The sequence below is a fragment of the Symphalangus syndactylus genome, chromosome 8 (assembly GCF_028878055.3).
Source record: "Symphalangus syndactylus isolate Jambi chromosome 8, NHGRI_mSymSyn1-v2.1_pri, whole genome shotgun sequence".
NCBI lineage: Eukaryota > Metazoa > Chordata > Mammalia > Primates > Hylobatidae > Symphalangus > Symphalangus syndactylus.
In genome coordinates this window covers 137,267,933-137,291,178 of record NC_072430.2, presented here as the reverse complement: position 1 = coordinate 137,291,178, position 23,246 = coordinate 137,267,933, and the positions used below count along the sequence as shown (strand labels likewise).

At 52.5% G+C, this 23,246-nt stretch overlaps 1 protein-coding gene across 2 annotated transcripts in view; it reads right to left on the bottom strand.

Moving 5' to 3' along the window:
* EFHD1 (EF-hand domain family member D1) overlaps window positions 1-22,556 on the bottom strand; it is a 50,441-nt gene extending 27,885 nt beyond the window's left edge. Inside the window, exon 1 of one of the 2 annotated variants that reach the window (XM_055291006.2) lies at window positions 21,862-22,556. In XM_055291006.2, the coding sequence (XP_055146981.1) occupies window positions 21,862-22,157 (296 nt within the window). In that variant the 5' untranslated portion in view covers window positions 22,158-22,556. Of the gene's footprint in view, window positions 1-17,374; window positions 17,394-21,861 lie in introns of those variants that run through there. The other variant, XM_055291008.2, reaches the window with a different exon arrangement.
* Window positions 22,557-23,246: the final 690 nt, after the last annotated feature.

Genomic DNA, 23,246 nt, shown 5'->3' with positions numbered 1-23,246 from the left:
CGGGAGGCTGAGGCAGGAGAATGGCGTGAACCCGGGAAGCGGAGCTTGCAGTGAGCCAAGATCATGCCACTGCACTCCAGCCTGGGAGACAGAGCAAGACTCTGCCTCAGAAAAAAAAAAAAATAAGACCCCACACAAGGACAGGGGTGGAAGGAACAAGTGGGATTTGGCAAAGAGCTGCCTTCAGATGTTGCCCAGGGGCCCAAAGGCTGCCAGAACTGGGCTCTGTGCATGGAAATGGGTGAGACAGGCTTCAGCTAAGTGCAAGGAAGTGCCTTCTGGCAAAACGGCCAACTGGAACTAGACCTGAGAAGTAAAGACAGCTTGCACAAACCGGCTGGGAGGGACAGTCTCTGTTACACGGAGTCCCAGTCAAAGTAAACAGGTTCAGTGTGGAACTTTCCAGAGCCTTCCGTATGTGTCCAAAACTTACAAGAGGGAAACAGAGCGCACAGACTCATCTGACCACACAGTCCTCTGCGTTTGAGGATTTTCCATTAAGAAGACGCACCTTGGCAACGTGGTTTTTCAAGGAAACCCTCTGAGAAGCACTTCTCTGGTCAAGTCAGCCTTAGAAGGGGTGGCCCAGTTAAATGACCACTAAGGGCAGGTACAGTGGCTTGAACCTGTAATCCTAGCTACTCCAGAGGCTGAGGCAGGAGGACTGCTTGAGCCCAGCAGGTCAAGTCCAGCCTGGGCAACACAGTGAGATCTATCTCTTAAAAAAGAAAAACATGACCACTAAGGTCCCTTCAGTGCCAAGATTCTGGATAAATGTCTTCTGCCCACCGCTCACTGCCCAGCATACATAGCGCGTTCCAACAGAATTTGCAGAAAAGGCTGAAGTGATCAATGTGGTGCATATGACACGCGAATCATTTGGGACATGAACAAAGAGTGAGCAGAAAAGAAGGAGAGCGAAGCGAGTAAGGGAGGAACTGAAATGTCTGGGTGTAAGAAGACAGCAGCGCCCAGGAACAGGAGATAAACCGGCTGGGCAGACGGGAGGATAAGTAAAGGTCAGGGAATAGGCAGGAATCTGTCCTCAGCTGGGAGAGGAAGGACCAGGGAGATGGCTTCCCAGCCCACATAAGCCGGAGCTAGCATAGCCTCCCGCAGACACAGAGGGGCTGTCACATGTGAGGGACAAGAGGCTCTCCCCAACACAGGGAGGGGGATGAGAAAAGCCATACTCTGGCAGGGCACGGTGGCTCACGCCTGTAATCCCAGCACTTTGGGAGGCTGAGATGGGAGGGTCAGCTGAGGTCAGGAGCTCAAGACCAGCCTGGCCAACATGGCGAAACCCTGTCTCTACTAAAAATACGAAAAACTAGCCAGGTGGGGTGGCGGATACTCACACCTGTAATCCCAGCTACTCGGGAGGCTGAGGCAGGAGAATTGCTTGAACCCTGAAGGTGGAGGTAGCAGTGAGCCAAGATTGTGCCACTGCGCTCTCCACCCTGGGTGACAGAGTGAGACTCTGTCTCAAAAAAAAAAAAAAAAAAAGAAAGAAAGAAAAGAAAAGTAGAAAAGTCATCCTTTTACCTCTGGGGTTCGAACTGAGAGGAGTCTAGAAGACTTGGGAAACCTTCCTTTCAGGCCCCAAAGCCTGCAACATTCTCCAGGCCTAACAAAAAAGGTCAAATATGTCAGAAAAGACCTTGGCAAGCTTGGGGCAATATTGAAGGAATTCCAACTTTTTTTTTTTTTTTTTTTTGGGACGGAGTCTCGCTGTCGCCCAGGCTGGAGTGCAGTGGTGCAATCGCAGCTCACTGCAACTTCTGCCTCCCGGGTTCAAGTGATTCTCATGCCTCAGCCTCCCGAGTAGCTGGGATTACAGGCGCCTGCCACCACACCCACCTAATTTCTGTATTTTTAGTAGAGACAGGGTTTCTCCGTGTTGGTCAGGCTGGTCTCGAACTCCTGACCTCAGATGATCCACCCACCTCGGTCTCCCAAAATGCTGGGATTACAGGCCTGAGCCACCGGGCCTGGCCCCAACTTCTTTAAATGGGCAAGACAATTTGGTTCAATTCCTTTGGAGAGAATGTGCCGGGAAACAAGCCCACTAGCCCAGTGGGCAAGTCCCATAGAAGGAAAAGGGCCATTGGTGTTCTGCTGAGAGCCACCAGCTGGGCACAGGAATAAAGTGAGTGTGGAGATGTGATCATGTAATGTGGAGGGGAGAAGGGCAGGGGAGAAAGGAATCCTGAGCCAACCACCCCCTTCAATCCCAGCTGCTCAGTCAGGGCTGCTTTCTTTTGTTCCTGCTGGAAGCATCAGCCAAGTTCCCTTTATTTAAGTCCTGGCAGGATTCTAAAGCTACCACAGGCCGGGAGCGGTGGCTCATGCCCGTAATCCCAGCACTTTGGGAGGCTGAGGTGGGCGGATCACTTGAGGTCAGGAGTTGAAGACCACCTGGCCAATGTGGTGAAACCCCATCTCTACGAAAAATACAAAAATTAGCTGGACCTGGTGGCGCGTGCCTGTAATCCCAGCTACTGGAGAGGCTGAGGCAGCAGAATTGCTTGAACCTGGGAGGCGGAGGTTGCAGTGAGCCAAGATCATGCCACTGCACTCCAGCCTGGGCGACAGAGTGAGATTCCATCTTGAAAAAAGAAAAAACCAGCTGGGCACGGTGGCTCATGCCTGTAATCCTAGCATTTTGGGAGGCCTAGGTGGGTGGATCACCTGAGGTCAGGAGTTTGAGACCAGCCTGGCCAACATGGCAACACCCTGTCTCCAATAAAAATACAAAAATTAGCCGGGCGTGGTGGTGGGCGGCTATAATCCTAGCTACTCAGGAGGCTGAGGCAGGAGAAACGCTTGAACCCAGGGGACAGAGGTTGCAGTGAGCCGAGATTGCACCACTTCACTCTAGCCTGGGCAAAAGTGTGAAACTCTGTCTCAAAAAAAGAAAAAACCAACCAACCAAACAAACAAAAAGTATAATAAAAAGAAAAAAATAATAAAGCTACCACATCAGTGGCACCCTCTCTCCTATGGAGCCAGGATATATACACCAGAAACCGATCTTTCTCTCTTCAAAGTGACCCTTGGAGGGTTTGTCTAGTCACTTCCTTTAGGGCCTGGATTTGCAAGACAGGGAGGAAAAACCTCACGTCTTCATCATCTCACTATTTTATCTGCTTCTCTCAAAATGCCTAATGTCTACATAGGGCACTGCACACAACAGGGTTCCAAACATGTAGTAACTAAAACTGGTCGGCTTTGCAGTTCACAAGGCATTGTCTCATGTACTGATCCTTTTGATCTTCACAACAGTCCTGTGAAGAATTAATCACAGCTGCCTGCCTTTATGGTTGCCTGAGAGCTTAGAAGTGCCAGGCACTGTCCTAAATTACCTCATTGAACACAGCAGTGCTGTGAAGTGGTTATTAGTAGCCCTGCTTCATAGATGGTGAAAACTGAAGTAAGTGAATTCCTGGGGATCAGAATGAACCCAGGGTTTCAAGCAGACGCTAAGCTTTCGAGTATAGTAGGAACGATGTGCTCGTGAACTTGGAAGGGGCTAGAGAAGGCACAGTGTGTGCTCAGTGTCCCCATGTCCAGGTCACTGTTGTAACTGTGAGAGTTAGACATTTGGCAATTATGTCTCCAGATGTAGACAGAAATGATAGGAGTCACGTTTCTGAATATTTGTGGATTCTGATTTTGGCCTCAAAGCATGGTCCCGTGGCTACCGACATATGCAAAGGAATTCATTGTTGGCCAAGAGGAATGCTGATGTTGCCGCCTTGCACACATTCAGAGAAACAGTCTCACCAGCCATACCCTTCAAATAAATGTCATCTGATGTAATCCTTCAAGGCTCCTCTGAGGGGTGTGGTGCTGTTTGGCTGATGGAGAAACAGGCCCACCAAGGTCGATCAGTCCAAGATCAGCAGGCCCAAGGAGGACCCCCAGCCTGACCCCTTAACCCGCAGCTCTGCCCCAGGCTGGGTGATGTGGCCAGAGGAGCTGGGTTTTAGGGAAGTGAGACTTGATTTTCAGGTCAGTCCTCATAACGCCAAGGTCGCCCCTCCAAAACAGTTCACAAAGACAGAAACTGGAGTTAGGTATTTGTTTTGTTTGTTTGTTTTTTGAGATGGAATCTCCCTCTGTTGCCCAGGCTGGAGTGCAGTGGCGCAATCTCGGCTCACTACAACATCTGCCTTCGGGGTTCAAGCGATTCTCTTGCCTCAGCCTCCTGAGTAGGTGGGACTACAGGACCCTGCCACCACGCCCGGCTAATTGTTTGTATTGGAGTTAGGTATTTGAAAAGATAAAGGAAAACAGACAAGATGAAGAATCCTCAACGTGCTCATCGCACAGGCAGGTGTGGCTGAAGGAAGCTGGGGGTGAGAGGCTCAGCCTCCCAGGTAGGGTCCAGGGCCAAACACACTGGGGGAAGGGGGAACACTTATCTTTAACCTGCTAGAAGGTTCTCCAAGCAACTGCAGTGTGAAAGCCCCTTAAGACAAGGCTACCAGTAAACAGGTGATCTTATACCAAACTTTTGAGCCTCTGGGAAAGGCAAATGCAGGTGGATTTGTTTTCCTCATTCTTGAAAGGTCTGTTGCTCCCTCTCCTTCCATGAAAATGCTATCACATTCCTTGCAATTTGGAATCCAGCCATGTAGAAAGGGAACCCCACAGAATAGCACGCCTGACACCCCTCCCCTGGGCAGAGATGCCCAGCCCCGGAGCACCTGAAAGCGGGAGGCCTGGGGAGGGAGGACGAACCTCAGTCCAGGAGGGAGGCCGAGGCCCCACAGAGGCCCAGCCCTGGGCCCGACTGACCGGGGCCTGCTTTCTCCCCACAAGCTTGGCCTAAACCTGGATCCCTCCCTCCTTATTTCAAATGATCACCATCTTTCCTTTTTCTCCCCATAGCCTACATCTTTCAAATGCTGTCAGGCTTATTAGAGTCCCCTGAGCTCCCAGCTCCTTCTCTGCCAACATCTTAGCTCTTTTTTTCCCTATAACTTAAACTTTAATCCATATACATATATATTTTAATTAAAGGCAATCCAAAATAGATAAGGTGTGGTGGCTCACACCTGTAATCCCAGCACTTTGGGAGGCTGAGGCGGGCAGATTGCCTGAGGTCAGGAGTTCAAGATCAGCCTGGCCAACATGGTAAAATCCCATCTCTACTAAAAATACAAAAATTAGCCAGGCATAGTGGTGGGCGCCTGTAATCCCAGCTACTTGGGAGGCTGAGGCACAAGAATTGCTTGAACCCGGGAGGCAGAGGTTGCAATGAGCCAAGATCACACCACTGCACTCCAGCCTAGGTGATAGAGTGAAACTCAGTCTCAAAAAAAAAAAAAAAAAATAAAAAATAAAAAAAATAAAAAAATAAAAATTAAAAAGGTGGCTGGGCACGGTGGCTCATGCCTGTAATCCCAGCACTTTGGGAGGCTGAGGCGGGCGGATCACCTGAGGTCAGGGGTTCGAGACCAGCCTGGCCAACATGGTGAAACCCTGTCTCTACTAAAAATACAAAATTAGCCATGTGTGGTGGCGCATGCCTGTAATCCCAGCTACTCAGGAAGCTGAGACAGGAGAATCGCTTGGACCTGGGAGGCGGAGATTGCAGTGAGCCGAGATTGCGCTACTGCACTCCAGCCTGGACAATGAGAATGAAACACCTTCTTAAAAAAAAAAAAAAAAAAAAAAAAAGGCAACCCAGAATAGTAAAGAAAAACTACCCATAAAAAGACCCTGCACCCCTGTTTGCATCCTAGAGCTTCCTTGTGGACTTGCGGCCTTTTCCCATATTTTCCATTTTCTCAGTCCCTTTCATCTTTGTTATTGTTACTTTTTAGAGATAGGGCCTAGCTATGTTGCCCAGGCTGGAGTGCAGTGGCTATTCACAGGAGCAATCCCACTGCTGACCAGCACGGGAGTTTTGACCTGCTGCTTCTGACCCGGGCCAGTTCACCCCTCTTTAGGCATCCTGGTGATCCCCCCTAACCCCGCCTCCCCTCTTGGGAAGTCACCGTATTGATGCTGAGCTCAGTGTGGGCACCCGATGGGCACAGAGTACAGAAAGCCCAGAACTCTTGGGCTCAGGCGATCCTCCCAGGTGGCTGGAACTCCAGGCATGTATCACCACGCTCAGTCCCTTTCATCTTTATATTCTCCAGACTGTTAGGGGGAGACTCTGGTTCCACTGGCACTTGGGATGATTCCAAACCAGCCCCACCACCCTCTTGGGAGAGACTTGGCCCCATCTGTAACCCGAGAGTGCCATGAGCCTTGTGTGCCTTGCAGAGTGGTCAAGGGGCCCAAGGGAAATCGTCCCCTTGCACAGGACACGGGCCCAGGTAAGCTATCGGTGAGGAGGCTATTTTTTTAAAGTAGCACCTGTCTGCGGTCATGAGGAAGCAGACAGTTCCCAGGGCTTCCACTCTAACAAGCTGCCCACACTCAACTTGTCCCAGACAGCCTCATCTTTAGCCTTCTGGGGAAAACCCAAACCCGCCACCTGCCGTGGTCACTGTGCTGCCGCTCCACAAAGCCCTTCCTGAGTGACTCTTAGGGCCCAGCCCTATCAGAGGATAAGGCCCGCCTCCCCAGGTCTCCTGGAAAAGGACTCAACTCATCTACTAGTTGAGGCCACCACTGAGCGGTGGAGTGAGGCGCGACTGCGTGGGCCACTTGACCATCTGCTGCTGTGCGTGCCCACTGCCTGGGAAAGCCCCCAGATCCGCCAAAGGTCCCGAGGTGACTCCGATCCCAACCCCACCCAGGGCCAGCTAGCAAGAGGACAGCAGCAAGGGACAATGGCTGGTCTCCGGCGTCCTCCCGGTTTTAGGCCCATGAGTCAGTCACTTATTCTCTTGGCTTCCACTGTGTAGAGCCCCGGGCTTTCTTGGTTTTCTAACTTCCCTCCCGGGAATTATCCTGCCATTCATGGAAAAAGAAGCTGGCCAGCCTTTGTCCACCAGAAGTTCAGCTGTTAGAAACTCCCCAGGGATCCCTCAGATAGGGTGTTCTCAGGAGGGTAGCAGTGCCCCAGAACATGCCTTAGTGATGGGAGGGGGTTGCCTGCATCTCAGGGACACCAGGACACACGAGTACCTTCTTCTCTTCACACAGAAAGGCTTGGAACAGAAATCAGGCATTGCCTTTTTCAATAGCCAGGCTCTGGCCCCACAAAGTGAGGTCCCCAGACCAGAGCATCACGGTCACCCAGGAGTGTAAAAAAATGCAGTCTCAAGTTCTACCAAGCCCCCTAGACCTGCTGAATCAGAGCCTGCATTTTCACAAGCCCCCCCCACACCACAGTCCCTGGGCATGTTCGAGGCAGAGAGGGGCAGCACAGACTACACCCACCGGCAGGTGGTCTTCCCAGGGGCCCTCCTGGGGTTACCCTATGGGTGTCCCCAGCTGTGCCTATCTAGATGAGCCTCGGGGACTCCCTAAGGTCACAGGACTGTAGTCCCTCCTCCCTACATCCCTGCCTGCAAGGTTCTCTGAGTTTCTACTTTTTTCTGGTTGTGTGGGTCCTCCCCAGCTGTCAAATCACCTGCTCCTCCTTCCTGCCCATCCAGCTGCGGGCTGGGAAACAGAAACTCCCAGTGCTCTACCTGCATGCAGACTGAGGGTGAGCAGGCTCTGAAAAAGGGCCAGGGGACTCAGAGATACAAAAGCTTTGACCCAAAGTTTTCATCATCCAATCAAACCACTCATAGCCACTTTTGTCTGATAAACTCCCAGCTCTCCTTGTGCCCCAAACACTCGGCTTATTCACTCACTGCAGCCTCCAACTCCCAGGTTCAAGCAATCCTCCTGCCTAGCTGGGACCACAGGGACGTACCTCCTATGCCCAACTAGTTTTTCATATTTTTTGTAAAGACAGAGTTTCGCCATGTTGCTCAGGCTGGTCTTGAACTCCTGTACTCAAGCAATCCTCTTGCCTCGGCCTCCCAAACTGCCAGGACTACAGAACTGAGCCACCTTGCCAGGTCTGCATAAAAGTTCTGAAAGGAGGCCGGGTGCAATGGCTCATGTGTAATCCCAGCACTTTGGGAGGCCGAGGTGGGTGGATCACCTGAGGTCAGGAGTTCGAGACCAGCCTGGCCAACCTGGTGAAACCCCGTTTCTACTAAAAATACAAAAATTAGCCGGGCATGGTGGTGGGTGCCTGTAATCCCAGCTACTTGGGAGGCTAAGGTAGCAGAATCACTTGAACCCAGGAGGTGGAGGTTTCAGTGAGCCAAGATTGTGCCATTGCACTCCAGCCTGAGTGACAAGAGCAAAACTCTGTCTCAAAAAAAAAAAAAAAAGTTCTAACAAGAGAGTCCTGAGGGGCCAGGAAACTGGGTTGGAAGCGCCCCCGGAAACCTAGTTCTTCTGGAATTCCTGGGAGCCCTCTGGATATCAGGGAACAGATGTTTCCAAACAACACAGGGTTTCCACACCAGACTCCATTTGGGCTGTGCCTGGTGCAGTTCCAGCAGTGCCAAGGTCAGGGAAGGAAACGGCCAGTGGGAGGCCCCGACAAGGGGGTGTGCAGCGGCCCAGGGGTCACAGGTCTCAGAGCAGGCCAGGGCAGCCAGCCTAACGTAAGCGGACTACAGGGTGCCCGGCCATCGCCCCAAGTGGGAGACAAGGACACCTTGGGCTGCCACCCATGCAGCTCTTGACATTTCCTCTCCACCCACTGCTGCCAGCAGGACCTTTTCCTGCTTTCCCCACTCCAGGCCCACACCACCTTAAACCCAGCAGCCCTCAGTGGAAAGAACACTGGGCTGGAACATGAGTGCCCTAATTAAGGCCATGACTGCATACCGAGTGGTCACGAGGTCTTGTGTACAACCTGAGAAGGTGGTCACTTACCTTTTTCCAGGTCTCACTTACAGGTGTGTGCCCGTGTGGGTCAGTGGCTCCGTTGGAGGGAACCGCATGACTCCACTGAAGGCTCACATTACCTCCCACGGCCGCGGGGAGCTGTGAAGCTCTCTCAGCAGTCATCAGGGCCTCAGTGCAGCTACAGCCGGCAGAGCTCAGAAGCCTCCACAGAGGTCAAGGTGCCCAGTCTGCCATGGCCCCGGGCCCAGCACTGGGCTGGGCGTGGGGACTGCAGGAAGAGGTTAGCCACTTTCAGCCATGAACATTCTGTCTCTGCTTTCCCAGGGAAACTCTGGAAGGGGAGGGAGCCTCATAAGAATCAGCAATAACCGTCCGGGCACAGTGGCTCACGCCTGTAATCCCAGCATTTTGCGGGACTGAGGTGGGTGGGGATCACCTGAGGTCAGCAGTTCAAGACCAGCCTGGCCAACATGGTGAAACCCCGTCTCAACTAAAAATACAAACATTAGCCGGGCATGGTGGCGCATGCCTGTAATCTCAGCTACTCAGGAGGCTGAGGCAGGAGAATAGCTTGAACCCAGGAGGCGGAGGCTGCAGTGAGCGGAGATCATGCCACTGTACTCCAGCCTGGGTGACAGAGTGAAACACTGTCTCAAAAAAAAAAAAGAAGAAGAGAAGAGAAAAGAGAGAATCAGCAATAACAGACAATGGACAGACCTAAGTGTAATCAACTGGGAATTGCAGGGTTACAGGAGAGAGGCTGTGGGGCCATTCAGCTCAGTGAGAGCAAGGCCCGGGCAGGGGGAACCAGAGAGAGAGAAGACTGTGACAGCCAACTGGGGTGGGCCTTACGGGTCCGCATGAGGAGTCTAGACTTTTTTCCTTGGGCAATAGGGAGCTACTGAATGTTGTATATTGCCCCACCCCAACCCAAAATAACTTCTGAAGAGGGAAGCAAGGTAATGACACCTGGGCTCTGGTGAACCCAGCTAAAACATGTTGGGTGGATGGGGGAGGCCAGGTCTGAGGCAGCTGCTACAGGCTCAGGGCAGGTGGTCCAACAGGGCCTGGAGGTCAGGCTGCCTGCAGACACTGTGCCAGCCAAGGCCCTGCCTGGCTATGCAGGGGATGGTGTCGAGGATGGCCGAGATTTGGAGGCTGGAAAGCTGGGAGGTGGGAAGAACATTAGTGAGACGGGCACGTGACACTGGACAAGAGTGCAGGCCACTTGGGTTCAAATCCCAGCTCTACCGCTTACAAGGTATGTGACTTTAGGCGAGTTCCCTGGCTTCTCTGTGCCTCAATTTCCTCATCTGTGAAATGGGGTCTGATATTGTACCCACTTTGGAGTGTCATGAAGCATGAGTTCCCATGTGGAAATCGCTAAGCACAGCCCCGCACACAGTCGGCTGTGTCAGTGGGGCTGTTAGGTGGCATTAGGGACACCCAATGCTCCATGAAGTCAGCCATTACAGGGTGGAGGGGCACGACACATTTAGAGAGGAGGCAGAGACCCTGTCACCACCAAAGCCAAACAGGACAGCATCGGAGGCCAGCATTTCTCCAAGGCCGCAGCAGAGTTCATTAGGTCCTCATGGGCAAAGAGTGAGGGCTGTCAGCAGCCAGATTTTTTTGATCAGGGCTGTCCCAAGGCACAGTGGGTGCTCAGTGAGGGGTGCTGGGGAAACCTGGGGGTGGAGATGTCTAACCCTAGAGCTGGGATCAGCTACAGCCCTGTGGGGTGGAGGTCTCTGCTGTTTCACCACCCAGAAGGGGCAGAGTGGCCAGCCTTGGGCATGAGGCAGGAGGCCATCCTCCTACTTCCTGCAAACCTGATCCGTGGCAGAGGGCTGAGGGCGTGTCTACCTTGGATGTGGCCCACTCCAAGGCTCTGCCTGGCCTGGAAGGACGCTGCCGCTATCACTGCCAACCCAGGTCTGAGCTCCAAAACCAAAGAATTTACCTTCATTCAGCAACGCGACTGGGGAGTAGGGTGTGCTAGGCTAAGATTAAAAAAAATAAATAAAAGCAGGCCAGCATGGTGGCTCACACCTCTAATTCCAGCATTTTGGGAGGCTGAGGCAGGAGGATCACTTGAACCCAGGAGTTCAAGACCACCCAGGGCAACATAGTAAGACCTATCTCTCAAAAAAAAAAAAAAAAAAAAAAAACTGCCGGGCACGGTGGCTCACGCCTGTAATCCCAGCACTTTGGGAGGTCGAGGCGGGTGGATCACCTGAGGTGATTGAGACCACCCTGACCAACATGGAGAAACTCTGTCTCTACTAAAAATTAAAAAAAAAAAAAAATTAGGCCAGGTGCAGTGGCTCACACCTGTAATCCCAGCACTTTGGGAGGCCAAGACAGGTGGATCACGACAGCCTGGCCAAGATGGTGAAACCCCATCTCTAACTAAAAATACAAAAAATTAACCAGGCATGGTGGCGGGTGCCTGTAATCCCAGCTACTCAGGAGGCTGAGACAGAGAATTGCTTGAACCCGGGAGGCAGAGGTTGCAGTGAGCCGAGATCGCACCACTGCACTCCAGCCTGGGCGATAGAGTGAGACTCTGTCTCAAAAAAAAAAAAAAAAAAAAAAAAAAAACCAGCCCTGAACACCCTCCAACACACACACACACACGACTTGTACAAAGGCCTCCAAGCCAACAGAGGTGCCCTTAGCCACAGAAGCCCAGGAGCCAGTAAAGCAATGAGGACCATCAAGGCATGGCAACTCCTGGCCAAAGACAGCAGCTAGAGCCCCTTCTAAGAGGAGACGAAATCAGAGGCATGGCACCCCCGATGAGAAAAAGAATACAAGAGGTTTGAGGAGGGGGTCTGAGGAGACACAGGGTAGCAGCCAACCATTTTCTAAGACAGTGAGCAGCCAGGAGGGTGAGGCAGAATGATCAAGCCCTCCAAACCCAGGGGGCGGGCCCACCATGCCAGGCTCTTTGGAGGGAGGAAGGGCGACATGAGATGGAGGCGGGGGGTTCACTGAGAGCTGGCCTAGGGAGTGGTTGGCACGGACAGCCCACCCAGCACCAAACGCACACACAGCACCCCTAGCTGTGGGTCCACCCCCACAGGCAAGAGAAAAATCACAGGGAAATCCCAGTGAAAATGACGTTCCGCAGGAAAGACCTCTGCATTTGGTCTTCGGGAGCCCCCAGGAATGGGCTGCTCCCTGCCTGGCCTCCAGAAACCAGGCCTGACATCAGTAGTCCCTCCCATGTACACAAAAACACAGATGAGCTGGGCGTGGTAGCACACCCTATAATCCCAGCTACTCAGGAGGCTGAGGCAGAGGGGCACTTGAACCCGGGAGGCGGAGGCTGCAGTGAGCCAGGATCTTGCCACTGCACCCCAGCCTGGGTGACACAGCAAGACTGCCTCAAACAACAACAACAACAACAACAACAAAAACACACAGATGGACATTGGGAGGCCAAGGTGGGCAGACTGCTTGAGCCCAGGAGTTTGAGACCAGCCAGGGCAACATGGTAAAAGTCTGTCTCTACTAAAAAAAAAAAAAAAATTAGCCAGGTGTTGGGGTGGGGGGACTCAGGCAGAAGAATGGCTTGAGCCCAGGGGGTCGAGGCTGCGGTGAGCCATGATCGTACCACTTCACTCCAGCCTGGGTGACAGAGCAAGACTCTGTCACAAAAAAAAAAAAAAAAAAAAAAAAAATACAAACAAAAACAAAGCACACAGATGGACAGAAAAGAGCCCTGGAACATTATTCAGTAAAAACCCACCTCTCCTTCCTCACTAACAGAACCCCGTTTTGGCTCCACCCCTCAGGGAATGGAAACTACACCTGGATGGGCCAGTGACCTCGTGCTGGTGATGGGATGCCAGAGGCCGGCTTGGGGCACACATAGGGGAAGACTTCCTCATTGTTTATTTTTTCTTTCTATCTTTTTCTTCACTTCTAGCTGGTTATACTTTAATTTCCTCATTGTTTAGAAGAACCCTAGGTCTTACCTGCCTCTGGATTTTGTCGCAGCTGATGTGACTCGGGGAACCTCACACCTTGCTACCTTGACGTCAGCACACAGGGTGGCAGAGGGCAGAGGACAGAACCCAAGTCCTGGATGACAGCAGCAACCAACCATTGCCCCAGGGCCACCCTTGTCCTCTGGATGCCCTCATCCATGAGATGATCCATTTCTTTATTCATTAGTGAGTTTGGGGCAGAGTTTTCCATCATTTGAGCCAAAGGCCTCCCAAGTAATACAGGCAGAACAGCATAGATTGTCTCTTACAATCTTGTGTAAGAATATGCACCCAACCAGCTGCAGGTGACCATCGGGAACAGAACAGCATCGGCTTCCACTCTCTACTTCTTAAAGATCTTTACTGTTTTAAAGGAAATTTTCAATGGGGAACATCATAATTTGATAATGAAAAATAAGTTTTCCTTAAGTCATAAGATTCTTATCTCCCATTTCCCTCCAAACCAGTAGATCTCAAATTTTTCTGGGGTGAGAAGCCGTACACCCCCTTGAAAAGCAAGGTCTCCCAGCAGGTGTGAGAGTGCAATTCCACACACGACTGGTGAGAGTTCCAAGACGGGAGGTCAAGAGCTCCTGCTCCAGCCGTGGGGCTCAAGTAAGCAGACACCCAAGGCTAATTAGCTTTTTTTTTTTTTTTTTTTTTTTGAGACGGAGTCTCGCTCTGTCGCCCAGGCTGGAGTGCACTGGTGCAATCTTGGCTCACTGCAACCTCTGCTTCCCGGGTTCAAGTGATTCTCCTGCCTCAGCCTCCCAAGTAGCTGGGATTACAGGCACCCATCACCAAACGATGCTAATTTTTGTATTTTTAGTAGAGACGGGGTTTCACCATATTGGCCAGGCTGGTCTCAAGCTCCTGACCTTGTGATCCACCCACCTCGGCCTCCCAAAGTGCTGGGATTACAGGCATGAGCCACCACTCCCGGCCTCATCTGTCTTCTTCGTTGGGAGTTTTTAAACTCAAACACACCATGGACCACCTCTTAGGGGAAGCCATGGGAAGGCAAGACTTCCTAGGGTGGGGAGTGTTACCCCGGGACTCCGGCTTCGAGCGCCAGCTGCCAGGCCTCCTCAGCCCGCAGAAGAAGCAGATGCAGGTCCTGCTCCTTCTCCAGTGCTAATCTTCCAAAAGCAACTCTGGGGTCCTGGAACTCAGGCCTCACTACGCTGCCTACCCAACTGGGGGGACACCAGGCTTCAACTGTGTCCCCTCTGGACCTGAGGCAACTGATGGGAGGAAAGGCCAAGAAGTGAGAAAGGGGACAAATGAGATGAGGCTCTGGATTCAAGATTCTAAGGCGACTGCCTAGCATGGGGGCTGGCTAACTTGGGCCTGCAGGCCAAATCATGCTCACCAAGTGTTACAGGAACACAGCCATGCCATTCCATTTGCATATTGCCTATGGCTGCTTTCATATCACAATGGCAGGCTGCAGAGGGACAACAGAAACCTTAGGGCCCAAAGCCAAACAGATGGATTATCTGGCCCTTTACAGAACAACTTTGTCCACCCATGGCCTAGAAAGAATCTCGAAAGTCACACAGCCCATCTCCTAGCCTCCATAAGCTTTCGGCCGTTCCTAACTGCAAGCCTCTCACACCAGGGAGTCAGAGCACCTCCCTTCCAGTGAAACTCCAGAGAAAGCAGCTCACCACCTTGCAATACCTTTCGTTCCATTTCTCAGTAACTCCGATCGTGGCCAGGTGCAGTGGCTCATGCCTGTAACCAACACTTTGGGAGGCAGAGGTGGGCGGATCACTTGAGCCCGGGACCAGCCTGGGCAACATGGCAAAACTCTGTCTCTACAAAAAATACAAAAATTAGCTGGGCGTGGTGGTCGTGCCTGTAGTCCCATTACTCAGGAGGCTAAGGCGGGAGGGTCACTTGAGCCCGGGAGGTGGAGGTTGCAGTGGGCCAAGATTATGCAACTGCATTCCAGCCTGGGCCACAGAGAGAGACCCTGTTTCAAAAAATAGTAATAATAATACTAACTCCCACCATGAGAAGGCTCTTGCTTCCCAACGGCTGCAGCTTCCTTTCCTTGAGCCCTCACTGCCCTCCTTCTGCCATCCAAGGGCAAGCACTCACCACCCAGCTCAAGTTCTCAGCCCCCATTCTCTGTCTCCAGGAGGTTCATCCCAAGGGCCTTCCCTGCTGCCTCCACCCAGGGCCTGAATCCCTTCACAGTCCTCAGTGGCTGCTCCTCCATGGCTGTGCCCACAACGACCAGGAGCCCCTGCTTTGAATGCAGCAGCCTGAGGTCAGAGTGTCCCCCAACTCCCACATCCTCTCAGGGTCTGCTCAGCTACTGGAGTGTCCTGCATGTGGGTGGTGGTGGCTTCTCAGGGAGTGACATCCCTCCCATCCAAACAGCATCATCTTACATCCAGCTTGTTGTCAGCATTTGTTGAGCTTCTCAAGGGCCAAGACCCTTCCAGATTATACAAGTATGTATAATCTGGCACCTGGCAGGTGCTTAGCTAAATGAATGAAAAAATGAATGAGTGAATGAATAGCTCATAGCAGGTTGGAAAGGGGCTCATGGTGATCATCGTCATCATCATGATATGGTACCACAGGAGCACACACTAGCAGACGTATGGACAGTGCTGGCCACAGGAGCCCAGAGCTGGGAACACTGGAGGAGACCTAAGTGGACTCTTAGGTCACTCGGCCCATCTTTAGAGACCCACTAGCTCAGCCACGACATGAACCCACGCATAACATAGCCCCATGCCAATCAAAGCCCCTGCAGGTCAATGGAAGAAGTATTCCTGTTTACCAGTTGAACCGGGGGTACCACAGAACCTCTGCAGCCTTGGAACATGCAAAGCCATGTCTTGGCAGGTCATTGACCACAGGTCAGGTTTCATCTTGCTGAGAATGGAGGATCATGGTCCATGCTCCAATAACTCATGGTGTGTCCCCTGCCAAGAAGCGTCTAGGATTTAGGATCAATGATGCCCTTTGGCCACCAACACTCAGGGGACACAGAAGCAGGAGGCTATAGAGGGGTGTTCTGGGAGGACTGTAAGATGTGGAGGAGGCCAAGTGCAGTGAGTCACGACAGGTGAGTCTGAGACGGCCTCACCAGAAGAGTGGCTGTGGGAGTGAGCTAGTGTGTGAGCACGCAGGTAGGTATGTGTGAGTGTGTGAGGTTGTATATGATATACAGAGATTTGTGAAGCCTAAAGCTAAAGACGAATGTGTGCCAACCCCAGATGTCAGTGCCCTGAGGGTGTGCTGGGCTCCTAAGATGAACATCAATTGTAGATGGCCTGGTACCCTCTAGCTCCCAAGACCTGATTCGTGGACTCTTAGGCCATTCGACAAATCTTTGGAGACCCACTAGCTCAGCCACACCATGAATCCATGCAGAACATAGCCCCATGCCAATCAAACTCCCTGCAGGCCAACGTTAGAAGTATTCCTATATTAATTGGTCCAAGGGGTACCACAGGGCTGAGAGTATAAAGTTAGTTTGGTTGGTATGCAACAACATTTAAAAAGAGAGACAGAGAGAGAGTCTAGCCAGGCGAAGTAGCCCATGCCTATGATCCCAGCGCTTTGAGACAGGAGAATCACCTGAGCCCAGGAGTTCGAGACCAACCTAGGCAACATGGCAAGACCCTGTCTTGAGAAAAGAAAAAAAAAAAAAAGTTAAAGTCTCCTGGACCTTACAGCTTTGAAATCAGTCAGTTTTTAATAATCTTGCAAGGGAGAAGGGGGAAAGGACTTTTCTCTTTTTGTATAATGTAAGACTTCAGTAACTGTTTTTTTCACTCAACTTCAAATTCCCATTATTCAAATTCTCATAAAATTTGATGGCTCTGTAACAAGGATGGTGGAGGAGACAACCCAGAGAGAGGGAGGTGGGGAGCAAGGAATGAGGAGGAAGAGGGAACTCTCTACAAAGATAAACCCACCAGCAACTGTAGAAGCTCCTTCCAGCTCCTCCTACATGGGTTAATCATGCATGCTGGCAAGTAAAAGCAGACAGCACTTAAACTGGTCTAAGACACAGTTCCAAGTCATGGGGTCTTTCTGCCAGAGACTAAGACTCAAAACAGAAGGCTGACCTAAAGCTATCCTCCAGAATTCAGACAAGCCCTAGGTCCTCTTACCCTACCCCGCAATTCAAAATTGTCAAATGTACAAACTCCAGTGCAGGTGAGAAAACTTCACATCTAAGGTGACCACTGTTGACTGAAGCTACAGCCAGGACAAGTCAGTACCTCTTGCCTTTCTCCAAGGAAAAAAGAAAGCACTTAACTTCTTTCTTTTATTTCCACCCATCTGCCCCATTTTTAGAGTCAATTCACTCAAAAGATTAGGATGCCAGTATGCAGGCAGCCTCACCTCCACCTCCCCAGTAAGCCTCCCTAAGAGGGCTCACCTTACCTCTTTGGAAAATTCCCAGCCTTCCAAATCTACACCCGCTTCTCCCTCCTTTAGAGACAAGACTAAGGAGAAGAAAAAGAAACTGGGAGAGGAGAGGGGACGAGAAATGAAGAATTCCACAACAGCCTCACCTTTTTGGATTTCACTGGTGTCTTGGTAATGCGGGACTCTGGCACTGGCAGGACATCCATGACATCACCATTTCAGATTCTTAAGAAAAAGACAGCTTTCCCAGAGCCAAATGTTCCTCTTCCCACCCTCTCTTTGGGGAATTGAAACACAAGCTTTTAGTATGCTGCAAACACCTCGCAGCTGCATTTTAAGATGTTGCGTTGGGGTCCTGCCTTTAAGTGGCTGCCCTCATTGCCTCCCTTTGAAAGAGGCCTCCAGATAAGTCCAGGGTAATTAAAATTTCCTGTCTAACCTTGAGTGCCCCACCAGCTCACGTTACAGCCACGGATACACACTGTAGAGTCAGTTTCTTCTGGGCCTTCTCATTCTTTTAAAATCAGGCCACTATTCTCTTGGCTCAGGCTATCCAGTAACAGGCTTGGAAATGGAGAGGGAAATTTCTCTGGCCGGGCTGATGATGCCTCTGGCTTCCCACACTCATTAGAAAACCCTCTTTCTTCTACAACCCACCATTTAGGAGCCAGCCTCATTTGTTAGGTCCTAAGGACTCAGGGACAAAGGACACCACTCCAAGAATCCAACAAACTCAGAGGCTGGGAAGGATCCAGTTTTTTTAAGCCTTGAAAATGTAAGAAATCCCTAAGCCAAATACTTTTAAATAGGAAAATCAAATTTAAATGATCAAAGCATGTCTCCCAGTATCTGTATGAATCTTTGTAGCCCCAAACAAAAAGACAGGGTGTACTTTGTACTGGTCTAATCAGGTTACACACTGCAAGGGGCCCAATGAACTAAGGCGACATCAGAACGTGAATCTAGAAACTGCTTAAAAGTGAAATTCTTAAGCCAGGCACGGTGGCTCACGCCTGTGATCCCAGCACTTTGGGAGGCCGAGGTGGGTGGATCACGAGGTCAGGAGATCAAGACCATCCTGGCTAACACGGTGAAACCCCGTCTCTACTAAAAATACAAAAAATTAGCCAGGCATGGTGGTGGGCACCTGTAGTCCCAGCTACTCGGGAGGCTGAGGCAGGAGAATGGCGTGAACCTGGCAGGTGGAGCTTGCAGTGAGCCAAGATCACACCACTGCACTCCAGCCTGGGCGATAGAGTGAGACTCCGTCTCAAAAAAAAAGAAGGCCATGTGAAGACACAGAAACACACACAGGGAGAGCACCAGGTGCTCAGGGTGGCAGAGATTACAGTGATGCGCCCATACCACGAGGAATACCAAGAATTCTGGCAACCACCAGAAGCCAGGAAACAGGCACAGAAGGAGTCTTCGCTGGAGCCTCAAGGGCAGCACAGCCCAGCGGACACCTTGGTTTCAGACTTGTCAGACTTCTGATTTCCAGAACTATGAGAGGATACACTTCTGTTGTTTTACGCTACCCAGTTTGTGGCATTTCATTCACGCAGCTCTAAGAAACAACCTCACCCAGCAGCAGAGGAGCTAACGAGTTCCTTCCACAGAACCCGGAAGCGCAAAGCACACAGTCCCAGGGGGACCCGGAACTCACCAAGAGGCCAGGTCACCACTCCACAGCTCAAACTGTGGGCTAAATCAGGTTCAAAGGATAAAGTGGACTCAGCAGAGTGAATTATTAAACAAAAAAGGACAACACAAAATGTGCACTTTTTTAATTTTTTTGAGATGGAGTCTCACTCTGTTGCCCAGGCTAGAGTGCAATGGTGTGATCTTGGCTCACTGCAACCTCCACCTCCCGGGTTCAAGCGATTCTCCTGCCTCAGCCTCCTGAGTAGCTGGGATTACAGGTGCGTGGCACCACGCCTGGCTAATTTTTGTATTTTTAGAAGAGACGGGGTTTCACCATGTTGATCAGGCTGGTCTCGAACTCCTGACCTCGTGATCCCTCTGCCTCAGCCTCCCAAAGTGCTGGGATTACAGGCGTGAGCCACCGCACCCAGCCAAATGTGTACATTTACCCAAATTACGGATATGTGATAATCTAAAAATTAGTGGCTAAAATCCACCAGGCCTTCAACATAGGCTGAAACATGGAACTAAATGCATCACATACACGAATTAATTTAATCCCCACAATAACCCCACATGGCAGGTCCTGTGCTTTCCCATTTGACAGAAGGGAAAACTGATGGCACAGAGGTTTTAAATAAGCTGCCCAAGGAACCTTCCAGGTAGCAAGTGGTGGGGCTGGGGTTTGAACCCAGGAAGCCTGCCTCCAAGTGCTCGCTCTTCCCAGCCTCACAAGACTGCTGCTGCAATGAGTAAAATCTGGAAGGTAATCCAATAGAAAACAAATTGGTGTGTTACATTTTCTTTAGTGTTTTTAACATTCTTATGTTATTAATTTAAGCTGTTGTGGCCACACCACCACCACCAAGGATGAGCCATCTGAGAATGGGGACAACACAGAGAGGAAGGTGGCATAACAAAAAGAGAAACTAAGCACTGATGGCAGCACCAAAGCTCCTAGATCTAGCCATACCTGAAGCTAGTGATGGCTTTTTGGTTTCCGCGGCCAAATTATTCCCCTTTTGTTTATGCCAATTTTGGTTGCAAGTGACAGAAAACTCAACCTAGAAAGAAACACCAAGTACTGGTCAAACTGTTAGCTCTGCTGGGATCCCAGGCCACGCACTGCCTTCCCCTTAGCTTTTTTTTTTTTTTCCCCTTGAGACAGAATCTCCCTCTGTCACCGTAGCTGGAGTGCAATGGTGTGATCTCTGCTCGCTGCAACCTTCGCCTCCCAGGTTCAAGCAATTCTGCCACCTCAGCCTCCCGAATAGCTGGGACTACAGGCCTGCGCCACCACTCCCAGCTAATTCTTGTATTTTTAGTAGAGATGGGGTTTCACCATGTTGGCCAGCCTAGTCTCGAACTCCTGACCCCAGGTGACCCACGGGCCTCGGCCTCCCAAAGTGCTGGGATTACAGCCGTAAGCCATTGTGCCCGGCTCCCCTTTGCGTGATCCTGATCCAGTACCTGTTTGCTCACAGATGCCACCTTGCTTCGTCTCCCAAGACCCTCTGAGCGTATGGACTCTTTTTATCACTCTTAGGTAGTCAACTACAAGTTGATCTTTCCAAAGATTGTTTTATAGGAAAAATAAAAGAAGCCTGAGTGGCCACAAGAAAACTTGAAGATAAAGGTCCCTCCCCAAGTTCCCCTGAATCCAGCTGGACCGGGAGGAACTGGTGGGGTCTGGGAGCGGCCCGGCCAGGGCAGTCTTCCCATGAAAGGCATTACCCCAGAGAAATCAAAGGGCTCCAACAAGCCTTGCCTCACCCATTGCTTTTCCATTTTCGCCCCAGCCGCATTCTTTAGCCCCACTCAGCCTTCCTGAATTGCCCGAACTAGACCCAGAAAACGCCACAGATTAGTGCCTGGAAGCCAGACAAAGAAACCAGGGTGTCAGGGAGGCAGAGGAGGCGGAGGCTCCCAGGTGGCGGCTCTGCAAACCTCCATGCAGGGGCAGCGGAGGCTCAGGCGACGCAGCGCCAGCCACAGCGCCTTTAAATAGAACCTCCACGCGGAGGGCAAACACATTCCATGCGCTTTTAAAAACGCCCAAGCATGACCTGGTCGGCGGCCTCAGCTCCCCCAGGCATTTTTCCGGTCTCGGCTCAATTCTGGAAATATTAATAGCTCGGTTAAGAGCTTACCGGGTGCAAAATACTCTTCAGCCTTAAAAGGCAGGGGCCGTTACTGCTCCCACTCTCCAGATGAGGAAACTGAGATCCAGGGAGGTTCCAGGCGACGAGGTGGACTAGTGGGTCTCTATCGCCTGCCTCTGGCTCAGTGTCTCCCCAGGTGGGCGGCTCCCCGCGCACTGGGGCTCACAGAGCAGGACCGGAACGAGCCCCCGCCGGACCGGTGCCAGTGGCCAAGTTCGGTTCCCACAACAGCCACCGCCGCCCCCCACCCCCCGCCTCGCGCCCCCAGGAGGCTCCTGGGCCGCGCTTGCTCCAGGAAAGTCCTGAATCTCTCACAACGAGTTTACCAAAGTCCCTGTTCTCGGCCTCCGCTCATTCATCAGACTCCGCGCTGCAGCCAAGGATTAACTTTCCCCTTTTGTTTTAAAAGATAAAAGGCCAACAGGGGCTAATTTTTCCCTTGGGGGATACAGTGAAAGCTGGCAGGTGAGGCGCGGCGACGGCTCCCTTTCCTAGAAGTTGCTTTCGGAGCAAATCTCCGGACCGGCGGGCGGAGGGGGCGGGACCAGTGGTCGGGGTTGGGGGACCTGGAACTGGGGCCCGGCAGCCGCCGAGAACTTTTTGGGCTCCGTGCCGGAGAGCTCCTGCTCCTGGTGTCCCCCCTCTTCGGCCCCGTCCCCCACCGTGCCGAGATACACCCGAGCACGCAAGATCTGGCTGCGTTGGGCCAAATGCTACCTGCACCCCGGGACCCCTCCCCACACAAACGGGGCCAAGGACTTCGGACCAGAAAGCCCTCCCGCTCCCTCCCTGGTCCCGGGGGCGAAGGGCGCGCAGCGGGAGCTCACAGTTTGAACATGCTCTCCAGGTCCTTGATGAGGCGGCGGCTGAACTCCGGGAACTCCGTGTAGGGGTTGAAGACCCTGCAGCGCCGGGGCCGCGCAGCGCCCTCGTTGATGTCCAGCCGCCGGCTCAGCTGGGCGCTCAGCTCCGCGTCCGCGCTGGCCGTGGGCGCACGGGCGGGGGGCTCGGGCTCGGGCTCTGGGGCTGGGGCGCCAAGGGGAGCCAGCTGGGGGCCACTCTCCTCGGCCTCCTCGCGCCGCAGCCGGCGCTCCAGTTTGCGCGCCAGCTCCTCGCTGGCCATGGCGGCGGATCGCAGGACGCAGGAACGCGGGGACGCGGGACGGGGCGCAGGGAGCTGGCGGGCGGCGCGCTCCTCGCAGGCTCGAGACTCTACACCGCTCCGCTGAGGCGGCGGCGACCCGGCGGTTGGGAGGGTCTGAGGACTGACGGGCGGGCGGGGAGGGCGGGGCGGAGCTGCGGCTTTAAGGAGGCGCCAGGGCTCAGAGACCGCCAGCCTGGTGGGAGGAGGCCGCGGGTGTCTGCGCGTCCCGGAGACCCCGACCTGCTTCCTCTCCTCGCGGTTCCGGGCGGGAGGCCGACCTTCCCCCCGGGACCAGGCAGGGACCCTCGGATCAACTCCGACCTTGCTGCCCCTGTCAGCTCCGGGGAAAACCGTAGCGGGAAAAAGCGTCTCGACAGTTCAGGCGGTGCCTTTCTTGTCCCCCAGAAGTAACCTGACTGGAAGCGCTCGCGGCCCGGGACAGACTGGGTGGGGGAGGCGAGCGCCCCCGAGCGACACCCACGCGTCCCCCGCGTCTGGGAGTGGTGCCCACCCTCCCCGTGGTCAGGGAGTGGGAGGCGCCCGCCCGGAGCGCGGGGCGGGGGAGATGCTTTTCAAACACTCATTGAAACGAAATGTTTCCAAAACATGCTAAAAATACTAAAAACAAATAAGCAAACAAAAAAGAGGGAGAGCAAAGGAGCAGAAAAAAACTCCGGTTTTCCCTGGAGGCAGGAAAGCAGCGCAGCTTCAGGGACTCGGGCTTTTTTGCGTGAAACCCACAAGAAAGAGAAGAAACCTGGCGCGGAGACTCACACCCGCAATCCCAACACTTTGGGAGGCCAAGGTGGCGGGATCTTTTGAGCCCAGGAGTTCGAGACCAGACTGGGCAACATAGACTGTCTCTACAAAAAACTTTTTAAAAATCAGCCAGGCGTAGTGGCGCTCGTCTGTAGTCCCAGCTACTCAGGAGGCTGAAGTAGGAGGGTGGCTTGAGCCCGGGAGGTCGAGGCTGCAGCGAGCCATGGTCAGGCCACTGCGCTCCAGCCTGGGCGACAGAGTGAGACCCTGGCTCTAAAAATAAACGAAGAAGGAGAAGGAGGGAGAGGG